Below are 13972 nucleotides of genomic sequence, written 5' to 3' on the forward strand. Positions count from 1 at the left end.
TTTTAGGGTACATAATAATTCCTCTTGAATAATTTACTAGTGAACAATAATATTATATTATGTAGGTATGTAATTTTGTTTAATATTTAAATGAATCATACGTTATTAATAGATTTATGAGTGTTTACATAAATGTTGAATTTATCTCAATTATTTGTAAATTGTTTGGTATAATTTATTAATTATAATGACGTATCTGGTACGCGCACAAATTAAACATTTTATTTCTGAAAATAATTTTAGTTGCTGAATTATCATTACATTGTACTCGTCGTTTCATTTTACTTAACATTTTTAACTTAAAATATATCGTACTATAGGCAGCACTGTTTATTCTAAAAAACAATTTATTGATTCTTTGAAATTTATGATGAATTATGATGTCATATTCTAAATTCAATGTATTGTATTTTAGAATATAGATACAATCATTTATATAATTCATTACATAATACGTATATGAGTTTTTATATACGTTTATAATATGTGACAGTATGTACATAATACAACAACATTTATAATGTCACAATAATTGAATTGTTGAAAGTTATATTAAATGTAGGTAACAACAATTCCTGTTACAATTTTTTATGAATACAAATATACAATATATATAATACTGCTATTGTTGTTCACTTATATATTATTTTTTAATCAACATTTTTAGAATTTTTATTTTTTCATTTCTTTGATAATTTAACATGCAGGTGTTCCTTTGATTCACCATTAATTTCTAAAAATAGTTACATCGATATAAATTATATTGATAATTTAGGATAGCAACTTAAATTATGTGCGCATCTTAACGTTTATTTTATTTATGTTTAAAGAGCGTGAGAAAAAATTATTAGAAGTAGAAGGGCCTGTTGGCGCTGCAGAAGACAGCTGCTACAGGGATGAATCCAGCTACATACCAACAGTCGGTAGATGGGGAAACGAATGGCCGAGTTGACTCGAAACCCGGCCTTCTCCTGACAACCACAACAATGACGACGAGTATACATTTTGGCTGAACTATGGCCAGAAGGCGGCCGACTGGCCAATTGGTCAGCCAGTGCCCTTGCCGAAATGGGGTAGTTCAAGGCCACCCCTTACGGTCAGCTCCATTGAGGAATATGAAGAGCTGACCAGACAATTTGAAAATGAAGTACAGACTTTACTTCAGGCATATAATTATGACTCAACAACAAACTTCATCAAGTAAATAACATTTAAACATAGTGCACTTATGATATGAAAACTTAATAATACTTCTTTTTTAGATTTTATAATGAATACAAAAATGGAAAATGTGATACGTTGGAGAACTTCTTTAGGGAATATAAACCACCATTAACTAAAAATGCAAATACTTGTGTGGGACTTGGTTTATTATTGATTGGGAAATTAGCGTTGTTGGAAAACAGATTTCCTGGTGTTAAAGATAGTCTTTATTTGGTATCTTGTGAAGAATCTATAGAGGTTAGTTTTCACTTTATGCTAGTTGTAAAGATGTACATTTTTTCTAAAAACCTTATTTTTTCTTTAATAGAGTCATGAAGGATACATAAGTAATGACTACCCAGACCCATGGGTAAGTGATAAAGAACATGTTATGGTTGCTATGCAAATTGAAATCAATGGTCGTGGTGGTGTGATATTGCTGGATCCAGGTTATCAAATTGGAAGAGTCGTAACTGTAATGATTGATCAACAATATCCTCATACTGGTAAATATTTTATCTAAAAATATCTATTATTTATTTTAACTTATATCATGGTTTATTTATTAGGTCGTTTTGTGCCATCATCTTGTCCGCAAAAAGAGTATTGTTATCAAACAATGGTTGGTGAAAAGTATGTGCAATGGTCCGTATGGAATGGATCACCAAAACCAGAAACCAACTTGGTATATATAGGGGCGTCTTATCATTCACCAGTGTCTGTCACTGAACGTCGAAATTTAGTTTACAACTTTAGAAGCTTATTGGCCACTGATAGAAAAGGTCATTTATTGGCTGGTGTCTATTTTAAAGCAGCGTTACAGTCCACATTTACATTGTTTTGTGATGATGACCAAGATTCAACAATTAAACACCGAATTAAAGTTCCATCTGCTAAATTTATTACATTAAATGTAAAGAAAGCTAAATTGAATGTTAAATTGTATCTTGTTTATTTCAATTTTAATATTTTTTTAGGAAGTTGATAATGATGTCGAGAAGATATTAGATACAAGTAGTAAACATCTTAAGATGACGAAGGTTCAGTTTTGTAATATATTGTCTGCACTTGCAAAAATATTAGAAGACAAAGATTTTCTCGATCAAATGTGCAAAATTAATGATGATATATACAAACTTGGAGTTGATGAAAATAACAATAATGAAGGCGTTAATAATTACAATTTATCCGGTTAATTTAGCATTCACAATTTTATAAAAATTATATTTTTTTCTTTTACGTTTTTTTATTAAATTATTATTTTCATAAGTGATATTAGATAGAATATTTTCTAGTTAAATATTATACAGTAACTTTTTCTTTCATTATATTATCATTTAAGTTATATTTATGGACAAGGATAGTTCGATTTGAAAATAAATACTTTTTTTTGAACAAATTATTCGTTTTTTTATTTATAAGATTATTATAATTATAAGTATTAACTATAAGCTAAGCTTTACCAGCAAGAATCACAAATTGAAAACTATAAAATCAATAAATCGCTCACATATTAAGTAAAGAAAATAAAAATAATTACCGAACATTAAGAATGGTCTAATCCTTTTTCAGCTTAAAATTCTTATAAAATAATTAATATTACAATATTAAACATATCCTATTTAAATGTCATACTCTTTCACACCCTTTCCTTAAAATTATTATATGGAACACAGTTTGAAATATAATTTGTGAATACAATGAGAGTGTAAAATTCTATATTATATATTTTTAATGAAGAGTAAAAAAAAAATAACTTGCTAGCTTAATTTAGGCATCATTTGTAGGATATTGTTCGATCTTTTTAGGGGTCCGCTGCTTGGCTGCACGTTTTCTTCCTTGATCTTGATGACCTTCTACAGCCAACACCTCACTGCAAAAACAAAATATATTTATGTTTAAGTTTAAATAAATATGAATATCTTCACTCTCGCTACCACTAGGCCAAAAGAATTTGTTTTTTTTTTCAAATGAATGATTATATTTATTTTATGTCTTAAAATCCAGGGTGTCCCAACACGTAGCTTCCCTCTCCCCTTTCAAGCCAATTTTTAGCACTCTGAAGAAGACATATAATTTTTCATTTTAGTGTTTAAGTGTGATGAATTTAAAAAAAAAACTTTGGGCGTTGGGAGCTGGCAGTACTAGTCTACAAATTAATTTTCTATGATGTGATAACTTGTTTATTATATTATACAACTATAATATGTTTGTTATAAAATAAAGAAAATAAAACATTTTTTCTTCTCTTTTGGCTGCCCCTCTAGTGTTTATAAATGTGGTGTATAGCCCATTAACTGCAAAAGGTTGAACCACCCATGGGTGGGTTAATTAAATTATTTGCTACTATATAGGTATACACTCTTCTTTTAGTCAATCTTGGTCCATTCTGTAAGTGGGCTGAGCACACTAATTATTTTTGGATGCAAAGAAGTTTCATGATATTTTAAATACATTTACCCCAGTTGGTTACTGTCAAGCTGTTATATTCAAATAATTTAATCATTCATCCAAATTTAAAGACACGCTCTCATTGTGACCAAGATAATGGGAGTGTCTTATCCTTACTGTTTAGAATAGTTGTAAATTTGTATCTTATTATATGATACTATAGAGCATATCAGACATTGATATTGACTATTTATTGTTTTTTAGATCTTAACAGAATGTCTAATATTTCTTTGTATGCATAAAACATGCATTTTATTTTATTCAAACTAATTTACTATTCACCTTAAATCTTAATTTATGCATCTGCTTTCCACTTATTAATGTGAGACAAATTTATCAGATAAATATTTAATTGAACATGTCAAATCAATACAGAAGAATTAAAGCCTACAGTATAGGTTTAAAAATAACAAATTCAAACATGTATATTGTATAGCATGCTAAAATAAACACTTAATTTAAACTTCAACTCACCTGATAAAACTGTCTTATGATTTAAAATAATACCAGTGGCATACTGAATCATTTTTAAACTTGAGGCAAGACAAAAAATGAAGTATGCACTTACCCTAAATATTTTTTACAAAGCAAAAAAAAACTACATTGTCATATTATATAATTTTGTATTTTTAATATTTTACTGTATAATAAACCCATCTATTTTAAACTCGAGGTAATTTGTCTTGAAAAACTTTTGGAAGTATTCAGCACACCACTGAGTGCCATACTTTAATCTTTATTTTATAATATACATTATACAGCAATAATTTCTAACTTTTTTAAAGGAAATATATTAATTTTAAACTAAACAAACAACATATTTAATTATTTTATGGCATTGAGTACAACTGAACTCATTTTATTATTGGTATAAATAATAATAACAACATCTATAATTAGTGATGTAGTAAAAACCAACTAACACATTCATCACTCCTATCCTATACATACTATAAAAAATAATATTAAATGATTCATGTATAATAACTACACATACCTGATACGTGATGTTGAAGGAGGAGGAGGAGGTAATGCCTTGAGATGCCTTTTTAAAGGAACTGAAGAATTTTGAACTCTAATAAAACATAAAATCAAAAAAAAAAAATAATACCAGTGTGTACAAACATAAAATCAACTAAAAATATAGTGTAAAAGAATATACAGGTACATCTAAATTCTTAAGAAGCAAAATTAAATAATAGTGCAGTGATATAATTTTAACATAAACATAGATCAACTTAATTTGCATAAAAAAATGTCATCCCTCAATGGTCAATTACATATTAAAATTAATCTTCTAACCATGCTAGATTTATAAATCAAATTTAAAAAAAAAGGAAGTCTTTGCTGTATATTAGGAGTTGAGTGCACTGTCTCATAATATAACATGTGTTAAATTTAAATTCAATGATAAATCATAGTACAGAAAGAAAAACAATTTTCAGTAGAGATGGTTGCTGAGCATATATTTTACAGGATATTTTATATATTAGTAATATGGTGAGATGAACTAATTGTTCCCCAAAACAAATCACATATGTTATGATATAATACATAGTGAGGGGGGGGGGGCGAAGNGAGCGGATAACGCGTCGGTTGCAACGCGCACCGTCGTCGGTTCGAACCTCGGTCACAGGCGGCACTTCTCTCCGGGCAGTCACGGTGTCTGGAGAGAGAGGCCGTCATCCCCCAACCTGGCATGGCAGAAACCTACGGGTGCCTACTAGAAATTCTGCCAAACAAACACACACGTGGTTCCATAACCCTACAGTACCACAACCTACAGCTAATGGCCTCAGTTGCCGAAGCTTAAATTAAAAAAAAAAAAAAAATACACAGTGATTATTATATTATAAGTTCATGACATGGTGTGAATAGGTTTATGGTATCAATAGCTTAAAATTAATCTTAATAGGTATTATGAAAATCACATAATTAGCCTTCTCTAGTAACTAGTATAATTGGGCGAAGGCATGACAATTAACAATTTAAAATAAAACCTGTCTCTTTTCACTTATTATGCTAAAAAGTATAGATTGTATAAATATTATAAAAATAAAATATATTTTTGTGATTGTGCCAAATGTTGTTAAAATTTGAAATTCAAACAATTATAAAACAGTTATTGTGATTTTATATTTTTTTAATATTTTTTAAATGTGGGGAGAACAACATAATATTATGAAGAACCTTGAAATCAATTTTTAAGCTTTGTTAATAACAAAACAAACATTTTATCATCAATATAAATCGTAGATAAATTAAAAATTAAAAAATGTCAAATATATATACAAATGACACAAAAAGTCAAAACATTGTATACTAATATTTTATCAAGAAAATATTTTCTTTAGATGTTGAAAAATAATTTTTTACATTATCAGAAAGCTTGAAAATGTAATATAGGGTTTCTCATAAGATGTTATTAGCAGGTTAAAAATATTAAAGATGCACGGGCACTATTTTTTTTATAAGCATTAAAGTCCAAATATTGACAAAATTTGACATGATCACAAACATCAATAACAAATTATTTTTTAAAAAAATGTTTATAATGTTCACTTTTTGAAAATCAATCAATTTTTTTTTTAAATGACATATCATTGAATTCAAATTTAACACATTAATACACAGGGCGCCCTCAGAAAATCATCTTACTGGGTGCAAAATTAAATTTATGTGACATATTTACATTATTATACACTGATTTTTTGGTTTATAAAAAAAATTCCAGTGGGTGCATTAGCACCCACTGGCCCCTCTCTGCCGGCGCCCCTGTTAATACACATCCATTTTAGTGACCCACTTACCCACCTTTTAGATTCTGAATGGAGCAATTAACAGAACTAATTTTGTAGTTAAAAAGTACAATATTTTTAATTATTAAAATTTAGGATTGAAAATTAAAAAAAAAGACCTTTCATAAGTAGAGACCGGATTTTTATGTTTATACATCTTTTTACTGAGAGTATTCAGCTCCAGTTGAATAAGCTTTCTTGACGATTCATTTGCCTATGAACTGATTTATACAATTGCTTTGCATATAAAAAGAATATTTCAAGGTTAAAGAAAAATATTATGTGCAAAAAACATGTTATGAGTTATGAGACTGTACTTTTATTGTACTTTATACTTTAGTTTATTTTTAAATAAAAGAGTTCTTAGTAATTAAAAATACTAGGATGCAAAATGCTAATCAACTATAAAACAATATTAAAAATGTCAAGTTAAGATTTTGTGAGATATTTTATACTTGAATATAATATATTTCTATATGAATTATGTTAATTGTGATGAAAATATTGTTCATTTAGATATTTGTTCATCATTATTTATTTACGTGATATAATAAAAATACTTACTAGGTTAAATGTAATGTAGATTGACTATTTGTTTAAAAATTATGTTATCCAATTATGAGCTATTTTATTGTACCAAGTTCATTTGAAACTAATAATATCTACTAATCTCTAATATTTGTTTAAGAGATAATATAAAATAAAAATATATTAAACATACCTATGAGTGTAGGGCAAGTAACGGCTACGATGTGGATTTATGTTTTGTGCTTTACTGCGCCATTCGTTGTTGAACTCTTCAGCTTCATCTAAAAATGAAAACTCTCAAGTAAAGTCATTCATTGTATAAAAAAATATTCATGTAAAACGCATTTATTATCATTGAAAAGTAAAAAATTACAAACATGGAGGTCTAAAATAAATCATTCCTAAGTAGTTTTAAATATAGTATTTTATATCAAATAGCAATAAAAAACATTTCAAGCTATATATCAGAGCAGGAAATAAGCCTGAAGTAGCTAAATGTTATAACTACAAATACGAAAGCATTAAATTTGACTATATCGTATGTAAGGAGTACTGCATAGTAATTCAGTAAAATAATATTAGAATAGAGGCAATGATGTAATTTTGTCTGAACAGTGGAATTTCAATATTCAAGAAAAGTAAATTTATTTTTAGAAAAACCTTAATGGAATTTTTAATAGTGAATTATGACAGAAAATTACACTAACAATTAGTTTAAAAATATTTATACATTTTTTCTTTCATTTTTTAGGGATTAAGAAAAAATTTAATGTATTTTCCAAATCTTGTGTAAAACCAATAGATAGGCGAGCACAACCTTGTGTGGTTGATATATTAACACTGCTATAAGAAAAAATGATTAGTGCACATTAAAATGGATTAAAAAAAACAGTTAAGATATCAATTATTTGGTACCTTAATCGACATCAAATTGAAGTAGTATTGTAATTATACAATGTTGAATATAATCTTATACCCCCCATTCAAAAGTTAGTATTTAGCACAAACCATAATAATATGTCATTTATAAAAAATATAGGGAAGGAACAGCTTTAGTCCTCTTACCAAAAAATGGTTGGACTAGTGCTTCTATGAAGATAAGAGTACATTATATCTAGCAGTAATAGTTATTTAGATTTTATTTTGTTTTGTTTTTCAACTATACCAACCATCATCCAAATTAATATATTCTTGGTTTTCTTCTTGGTCTCCGGAATATAAATTTTGTTGACGTTCAACAATATGTGCACGGTCTCCAATATGATGCCCAATAGCCAACTTCTTAACACCTGTCCTTGAATCGCTAACAGCTTTTTTTGTCTCTTTTACTCCTCCTGGACCGGTACGTGTAGAAGTGGAAGCTTTATATACCTAGAAAATATAAATAAATAAATAAAATATCTTTAACATATTGAACAATAATGAAGTACTTGTGGTTGTCCATTTGGTCCATTTGATGAGTATGACATAAATGTACTACTGCTGCTGCTGAATGATTGACCAGGGTGATTACCACTGACCATCATATTCATAGGATTATTCATATTACCCATCATGGAACCAAAATTTCCAAACATTCCACCGCCAAATGGCATCATCATGCCAGCCATTGGATCAGGAAATCCGCCAAAAAATGAATTCATCATTTGGTCCATTTGGCGCATCGAATTTCTGAATAAAATAAAATAGTTATTAAATTATTTATTAAAATGAATGTCAATATTTAATATCATAATACTGTTATAAATCCCATGGAAACAAAAAATTATTTATTTTGTTTAGCTTTTTTTAAAATTAACTATTAAGTTGCCACGCTTATGACGGGGGGCAAAATCATTGATTAATAAATTAATGATTCACTACAGACTAAAATTGAATGGACCAGTAATTCATGTTCAGTCCCTACCATTAGATTCCACTAATGATTCAGTAAATGTTTAGTGATTGTTTATGCAACCCAGTGTAAGTCATATAAACTTAGTAACTATAAAATTTATATTTAAATAAATTAAAGAGCAAATTTATAGTCTATTTAATGGTATTAATAATGAGTAATGGTCAATTTTAATTACAGACCCTAATATAATGTAGGTAGGTAAGTGGGTATACTTTTAGAATTAATATAATATGAAAGAATGATTTTCAAGATGGTGGTGGTTTAAGGTAAATTTAAAATAAATTCAGTAATATCACTTTTATTCTCAAATTAACCCCACATGAATGTGTGAAAACAAATTTGTTCTTATGGACTTTATTTGTGGGGAAAACAAAAACTATCAAATACAAATAAAGTTTTATATTTTATAAACATGCTCTCGGTAAACTAATAACTACTTTTAAAAAATTAAAAATTAAAAACACTATAAATAATCAAAAGAACCCAAATGCTGGTACAATTTAAAATACTTAAGCAATTCCCAGTAGTCAAACTTTTTTTCGCATACTTGAAATTTGTCGAGTACTCGACTTTTGAACTTGACTCAAAATAATTGATACTCGAACCAAAATTAAAAAACAATACTCGTCTAACAATAGTAGTTAACAATGGTCAGTGTTGTTTGATGAGTGATGACAAAATCAGGATCGGATAGAACTTTAATGAGCATTTGAGATATTGTTGGTGGGCAGATTAAAGTATAGACTGGTTGTGAGAGCAGCGCATAGGCGGAAATGGGGGGGGGGGGGGCTAGGGGGGACTAAGCCCCCCAGAAGTTTAAAGTGCAGGTCTTAGCCCCCCTGGCCCTCACAATTTTAATGTGACTAAATATACAATAATTATAATAATTAAAAAATTAATTTTTAATATCTGAATTACAAAATAAAAAAAATATTCTATGATAAAAATTTAATTTAATTCATAAGATTTTACCAGGGATCGAAACCGTTTCAAATTTTAACGGTTACGCTTTCGGTTTTTGAGAACGGTTTTCTACATTTTATGGTTTTGGTATAGGTTCTAAGTCTCTAAGATCGGTTTTTAAAATTTATCGGTATCAAGAACGGTTTTTGAAAATTTTTATTTTCCTTTACCTTATAACTGCAGATCCGATTTTTACTATCTATTTACTATTTACTATTTAGGACTGAAATCCATAAAATATGTTCGATTTGCATAATTAGTGTAGATATACATTCAATATTGCAAATGTACGTTCAACAGAACTAATTTCGTGTTATTAACTTTAATAAGGTATACCTACTTTTGCATACAGCATAATATTATGGTTGAGATCATTATTCGATTACATTAATATTTAATTGTAATTTACAATAACATCACACTATATTACAGTACAATAAAACTCTTGTTATGTGATTAATGCTTATGATATTTGTACAAAATATTAATTTAAATGTATACTAAAATAGTAGCGATAACAAAACACAGTAATGTAACCTATAAACAATATAATATATAATATGTATATTGTTTATCTATTGTGATAATATTATTGAATTAACAAAATTAAAAAGGTGGGTAAATAGGTGTCGCTTTGCTGTACAGTACGTTACAAGTGGGTCACTGTATGGATGGTGTTGAATTTGAATTCAATGATATAATATCATTGTATAAGAAAAACGATTCTGAGCGAAAACGGTCAGTCAGCTTATGGTATTACTAAGTATATTTGGTGATATTAAGGTGAATAAAGTAATTTATATTTAACCTATATTNTTACAATAATTTTAATAAACTTTATTCTTTTAATGGTCTTTTTTTGTTGTATTTATGTGTACTTATAGGCTGTTAAAATGCTTTCAGATTCAATTCAACAAAATATGCGACACAATGTGTTTCTTTGTTTTTCGATATCTATCAAATTATTTGAATATAGTTTTTATTTTAGTTTAGCCCCCCCAGAAATTCTAATGGATTTCCGCCTATGGAGCAGCGGCACATTCAGTAGGGGGATTAAAATCTCATGAAATTTGATCTATCATCTTTTAAACCAGCGCAGTAATTAATTAGTACCAAAGTGTTTAGTAATTTTATCCAATCAGTATCAGCAATTCTAAAAAACTCTAGGTATCCCCCGGCAAAGAAATTATGGTCACAATATATAATACCTGACTGTTATAAACATTAAAACATAATATATACAGAATAATTGTTATAGATATTAGGTATAGGTACATACTTAGGTAATCATGTAGATTGAAAAGACCTACATTGTATATACATTACAAGGCACATTACCTATTGTACATTTTGTTATCTTCTTTCCGACTTACTTAAAAAAAAAATTCTGGATAAGCCGCTGTGTGAGAATTGAAGTATATATATACATAAAAATGTGAAGAAAACCAGTTTAAATACAAAAAATGAGCTGTTAATTAATTTTGGGCCAAAGAATAGAATAGATCTTAGTGGACAGGAACATACCAATTGATGCTGGGCAGAAAACACGCAGATTAAGTTTATACCATCCATCACATCCTCACTCAAACTAATACATATACTAATCCTAACAAAATTTTGAATTTACCCTACTGTACCTTTATATAAAATATAAATAAATTACTGTATAGTAAAAAATCTATAGATATAAATCGAGGTAACAAATGAGCAAATCTACATCAGATTTTTTAAAAATATGATATATTTGTTATCCCACATATATAATTCATAGCCATACCTAAAAGACAACAATTATTAAGCATTACACATACCTGTATGGATTATCGTTTCCAAACATGTCCGTCGTCAATGCATTGGGAAACATGTTAGCTTCTTTGTAGTAAAACAATTGCAAAGTTGACTGTAGGATTCAAAGTGGTTCACTGAGAATTACGATTCTGGATATACGACGAAAAGAGAAAAATCACCCAGTTATTGATATCCTAATTTTTAAACGCAAGCCGATCGCACAATACTGCATTCACAAGATAAAACTGTATTGAAAATTGAAATTAGAATCATACGATGATTACCAAGTAAAAGAACAAACAGCGTTCAGCGTCCAGCGCGATGTGATAATTAAAAATCGAAAATTATTGTGATTTCTAGTTTCTCTGCATGTCAGTGAAACAGTTGTACAAATTACTATTTACCACTTGTGTTTTTGTTGTACACTTGAATTGAACCTAATAAAAAAAATACCTAGTACAATCGAGAACTTTCTTCACGTAATCAGTGTGACCATAAATAAAACGCTAAAATATTTTATGATAATTCAACATAAACAAGCAAAATTTAAACCACAGAATAGGTATATAGATTATAGATATGTATGTAGATTATAATTAGACAGATGATCAAGGCTTAAATCAATGGTATGTTGGTATCTAACATAAACGATTGATCATATTGTGATAACATTGAGGTGTCAAATACTCAAATGTTAATAGACAATGATATGGAAAAGTATTATTGCCAAATGCCAATATGGCTATGCCATGTTGCCATGAATTAGAAATTAGAATGTCAATATTGCACGTTTAATAATTGGTTTGCACAATAAATTTCTTTACTGACCTTTAAATTTTAATATAAAATACAATTTAGATATTACTGATATTAGACTTTAGTTAACTTGAAGAAATTCATACCATAAGTCACTTATTTCTCAGATATATTGTTTTACTATTGTAATTTTCATAATTTGTATATACTTAAAGATTAATTATAATAATAATAATAGGTACCTAGTACGAATAGTGAGTTATCCTTTCTTAAGTTCATACTATGTACTAAACATTCAATAACATTTCAATATATGTGAATAGTGAACATGTGGAATGAGGATATTACTATAGTATAACAATTTGTTTAAAAATGTATCGTGTTATTTACTTTAATATTTTACTAACATTTAATAAATACATTTTTTTTAAATGACTTCATTATACTAAAGTAAGTGACTTATAATATAATATAAATAATATTATAATGCAGCCTCTACAATTGATATGTTCAAAACTTTCAAGATTCTTATCAAATACTTATTCATCCAGAAAAATACATTTTAATTCTCATGATATATTTTCCAAAAACAACTCTTTAAAATCTGTGAAATGTTTTAAGTCATTATGTCCTAAACTGAATACTGATGGTAAACGTCAAGCTGCTGTTCTTATTCCATTATGTATTGTTAAAGATGAAATATCCTTATTGTATACATTAAGGACAAATAATTTAAAAAGAAATAGTGGTCAAGTATCTTTCCCTGGTGGAATGCGTGAAACAGATGAACAACTACAAGATACAGCACTGAGAGAATCTTGTGAAGAACTTGGAATAAGCAAAACCAGTATTGATATTTGGGGAAGTGGTAGATTTATTGTTTCTAAAGACATAGCAATTATGCCATTTTTAGGAAATATTGGTGTTATAGAACCAGAGAATTTAAATATTTCTAGTGAAGAAGTACAGTATGCATTTGCTGTTCCCTTAAGGCATTTTTGCATACCATCTAATTGTAAACATACATATTTCAGACAACAATCAAACAGATTAATGAAGATTCCAGTATACACAAATGACTATAAAAGAATATGGGGCATGACTGCTTATATGACTTGGTTGGTATTAAAATCCATTATACCAGAGAAGTTTAATCAAAAACTTACTTAAGATATTAGGATTATGTATTATCTATTATAAACTATAGTTACCATTTTAAGTATTTTATTAAGGGGACATAATATATTAATATCTGCACACATTGTCTTTGTCTTATAACGCTCAATATATCAAAATGTAATTCTAGCAGTTAAAATTGTGTGTTAACCTTAACATAAATATTAGAGATGATTAAATTATTATAAAAGTAAATGTGATAACATTATCTGTGTTCTCTAGTTGGTTTTCTATCATACTTGAATTTTAAAGTAAATTATGAGTATATTCAAATATTGATAATTTATGGACTTATAGTCACTTGAAAATTCAAGTATTGTAAAAAACCAGCAAGAAAACGCAGTTAATGTTCTTACATTCAACTTTGATAGTATGTTATTATGTTAATTCTCTCTAATATTAAGGATAAAAA

General features: G+C 27.9%; 3 protein-coding genes across 5 annotated transcripts; 2 read left to right on the top strand and 1 right to left on the bottom strand.

Annotated features, from left to right (window-relative positions):
- Nucleotides 1-952: 952 nt before the first annotated feature.
- On the top strand, nt 953-2408 carry LOC111034199 (the record flags this gene model as incomplete). Its single annotated transcript, XM_022315292.1, has 5 exons — nt 953-1200; nt 1263-1461; nt 1532-1709; nt 1773-2116; nt 2181-2408. Coding segments are annotated over 5 exons (1188 nt in total), but the record flags the coding sequence as incomplete, so codon positions are not given.
- Nucleotides 2409-2617: 209 nt separating this feature from the next.
- LOC111034209 (myeloid leukemia factor) lies at nt 2618-12077 on the bottom strand. Of its 2 annotated transcripts, XM_022315308.1 has the most exons (6): nt 11652-11949; nt 8411-8651; nt 8150-8351; nt 7174-7261; nt 4652-4729; nt 2618-3076 (listed from the first exon to the last, which is right to left on the bottom strand). In XM_022315308.1, exons 1-6 carry the CDS (start codon nt 11702-11704, stop codon nt 2974-2976), a joined length of 765 nt encoding a protein of 254 aa, XP_022171000.1. In that variant the 5' UTR covers nt 11705-11949; the 3' UTR covers nt 2618-2973. The 2 variants fall into 2 exon arrangements, with proteins under 2 accessions (XP_022171000.1, XP_022171002.1); XM_022315310.1 differs by lacking the exon at nt 4652-4729 and having other exon boundaries at nt 11652-12077.
- Nucleotides 12078-12246: 169 nt separating this feature from the next.
- On the top strand, nt 12247-13972 carry LOC111034210 (nucleoside diphosphate-linked moiety X motif 8). Of its 2 annotated transcripts, none has more exons than XM_022315312.1 (2): nt 12247-13347; nt 13419-13972. In XM_022315312.1, exons 1-2 carry the CDS (start codon nt 12871-12873, stop codon nt 13461-13463), a joined length of 522 nt encoding a protein of 173 aa, XP_022171004.1. In that variant the 5' UTR covers nt 12247-12870; the 3' UTR covers nt 13464-13972. The 2 variants fall into 2 exon arrangements, with proteins under 2 accessions (XP_022171004.1, XP_022171003.1); XM_022315311.1 differs by having other exon boundaries at nt 12310-13352.

Source organism: Myzus persicae, unplaced genomic scaffold, assembly GCF_001856785.1.
Source record: "Myzus persicae strain clone G006 unplaced genomic scaffold, MPER_G0061.0, whole genome shotgun sequence".
In the NCBI taxonomy this organism is placed as follows: Eukaryota; Metazoa; Arthropoda; class Insecta; order Hemiptera; family Aphididae; genus Myzus; species Myzus persicae.

Excerpts from the sequence above, each read along its gene's own strand:
- LOC111034209 (XM_022315308.1), bottom strand. The coding sequence starts at position 11,704 with ATGTTTCCCAATGCATTGACGACGGACATGTTTGGAAACGATAATCCA. Across the intron at positions 4,730-7,173 it reads TACTTGCCCTACACTCATAG|AGTTCAAAATTCTTCAGTTC; the intron begins GTATGTTTAATA and ends ATGTTTTATTAG. Across the intron at positions 3,077-4,651 it reads CCTTCAACATCACGTATCAG|TGAGGTGTTGGCTGTAGAAG; the intron begins GTATGTGTAGTT and ends TTGTTTTTGCAG.
- LOC111034210 (XM_022315311.1), top strand. The coding sequence starts at position 12,871 with ATGCAGCCTCTACAATTGATATGTTCAAAACTTTCAAGATTCTTATCA. Across the intron at positions 13,353-13,418 it reads ATTTCTAGTGAAGAAGTACA|ACAACAATCAAACAGATTAA; the intron begins GTATGCATTTGC and ends TACATATTTCAG.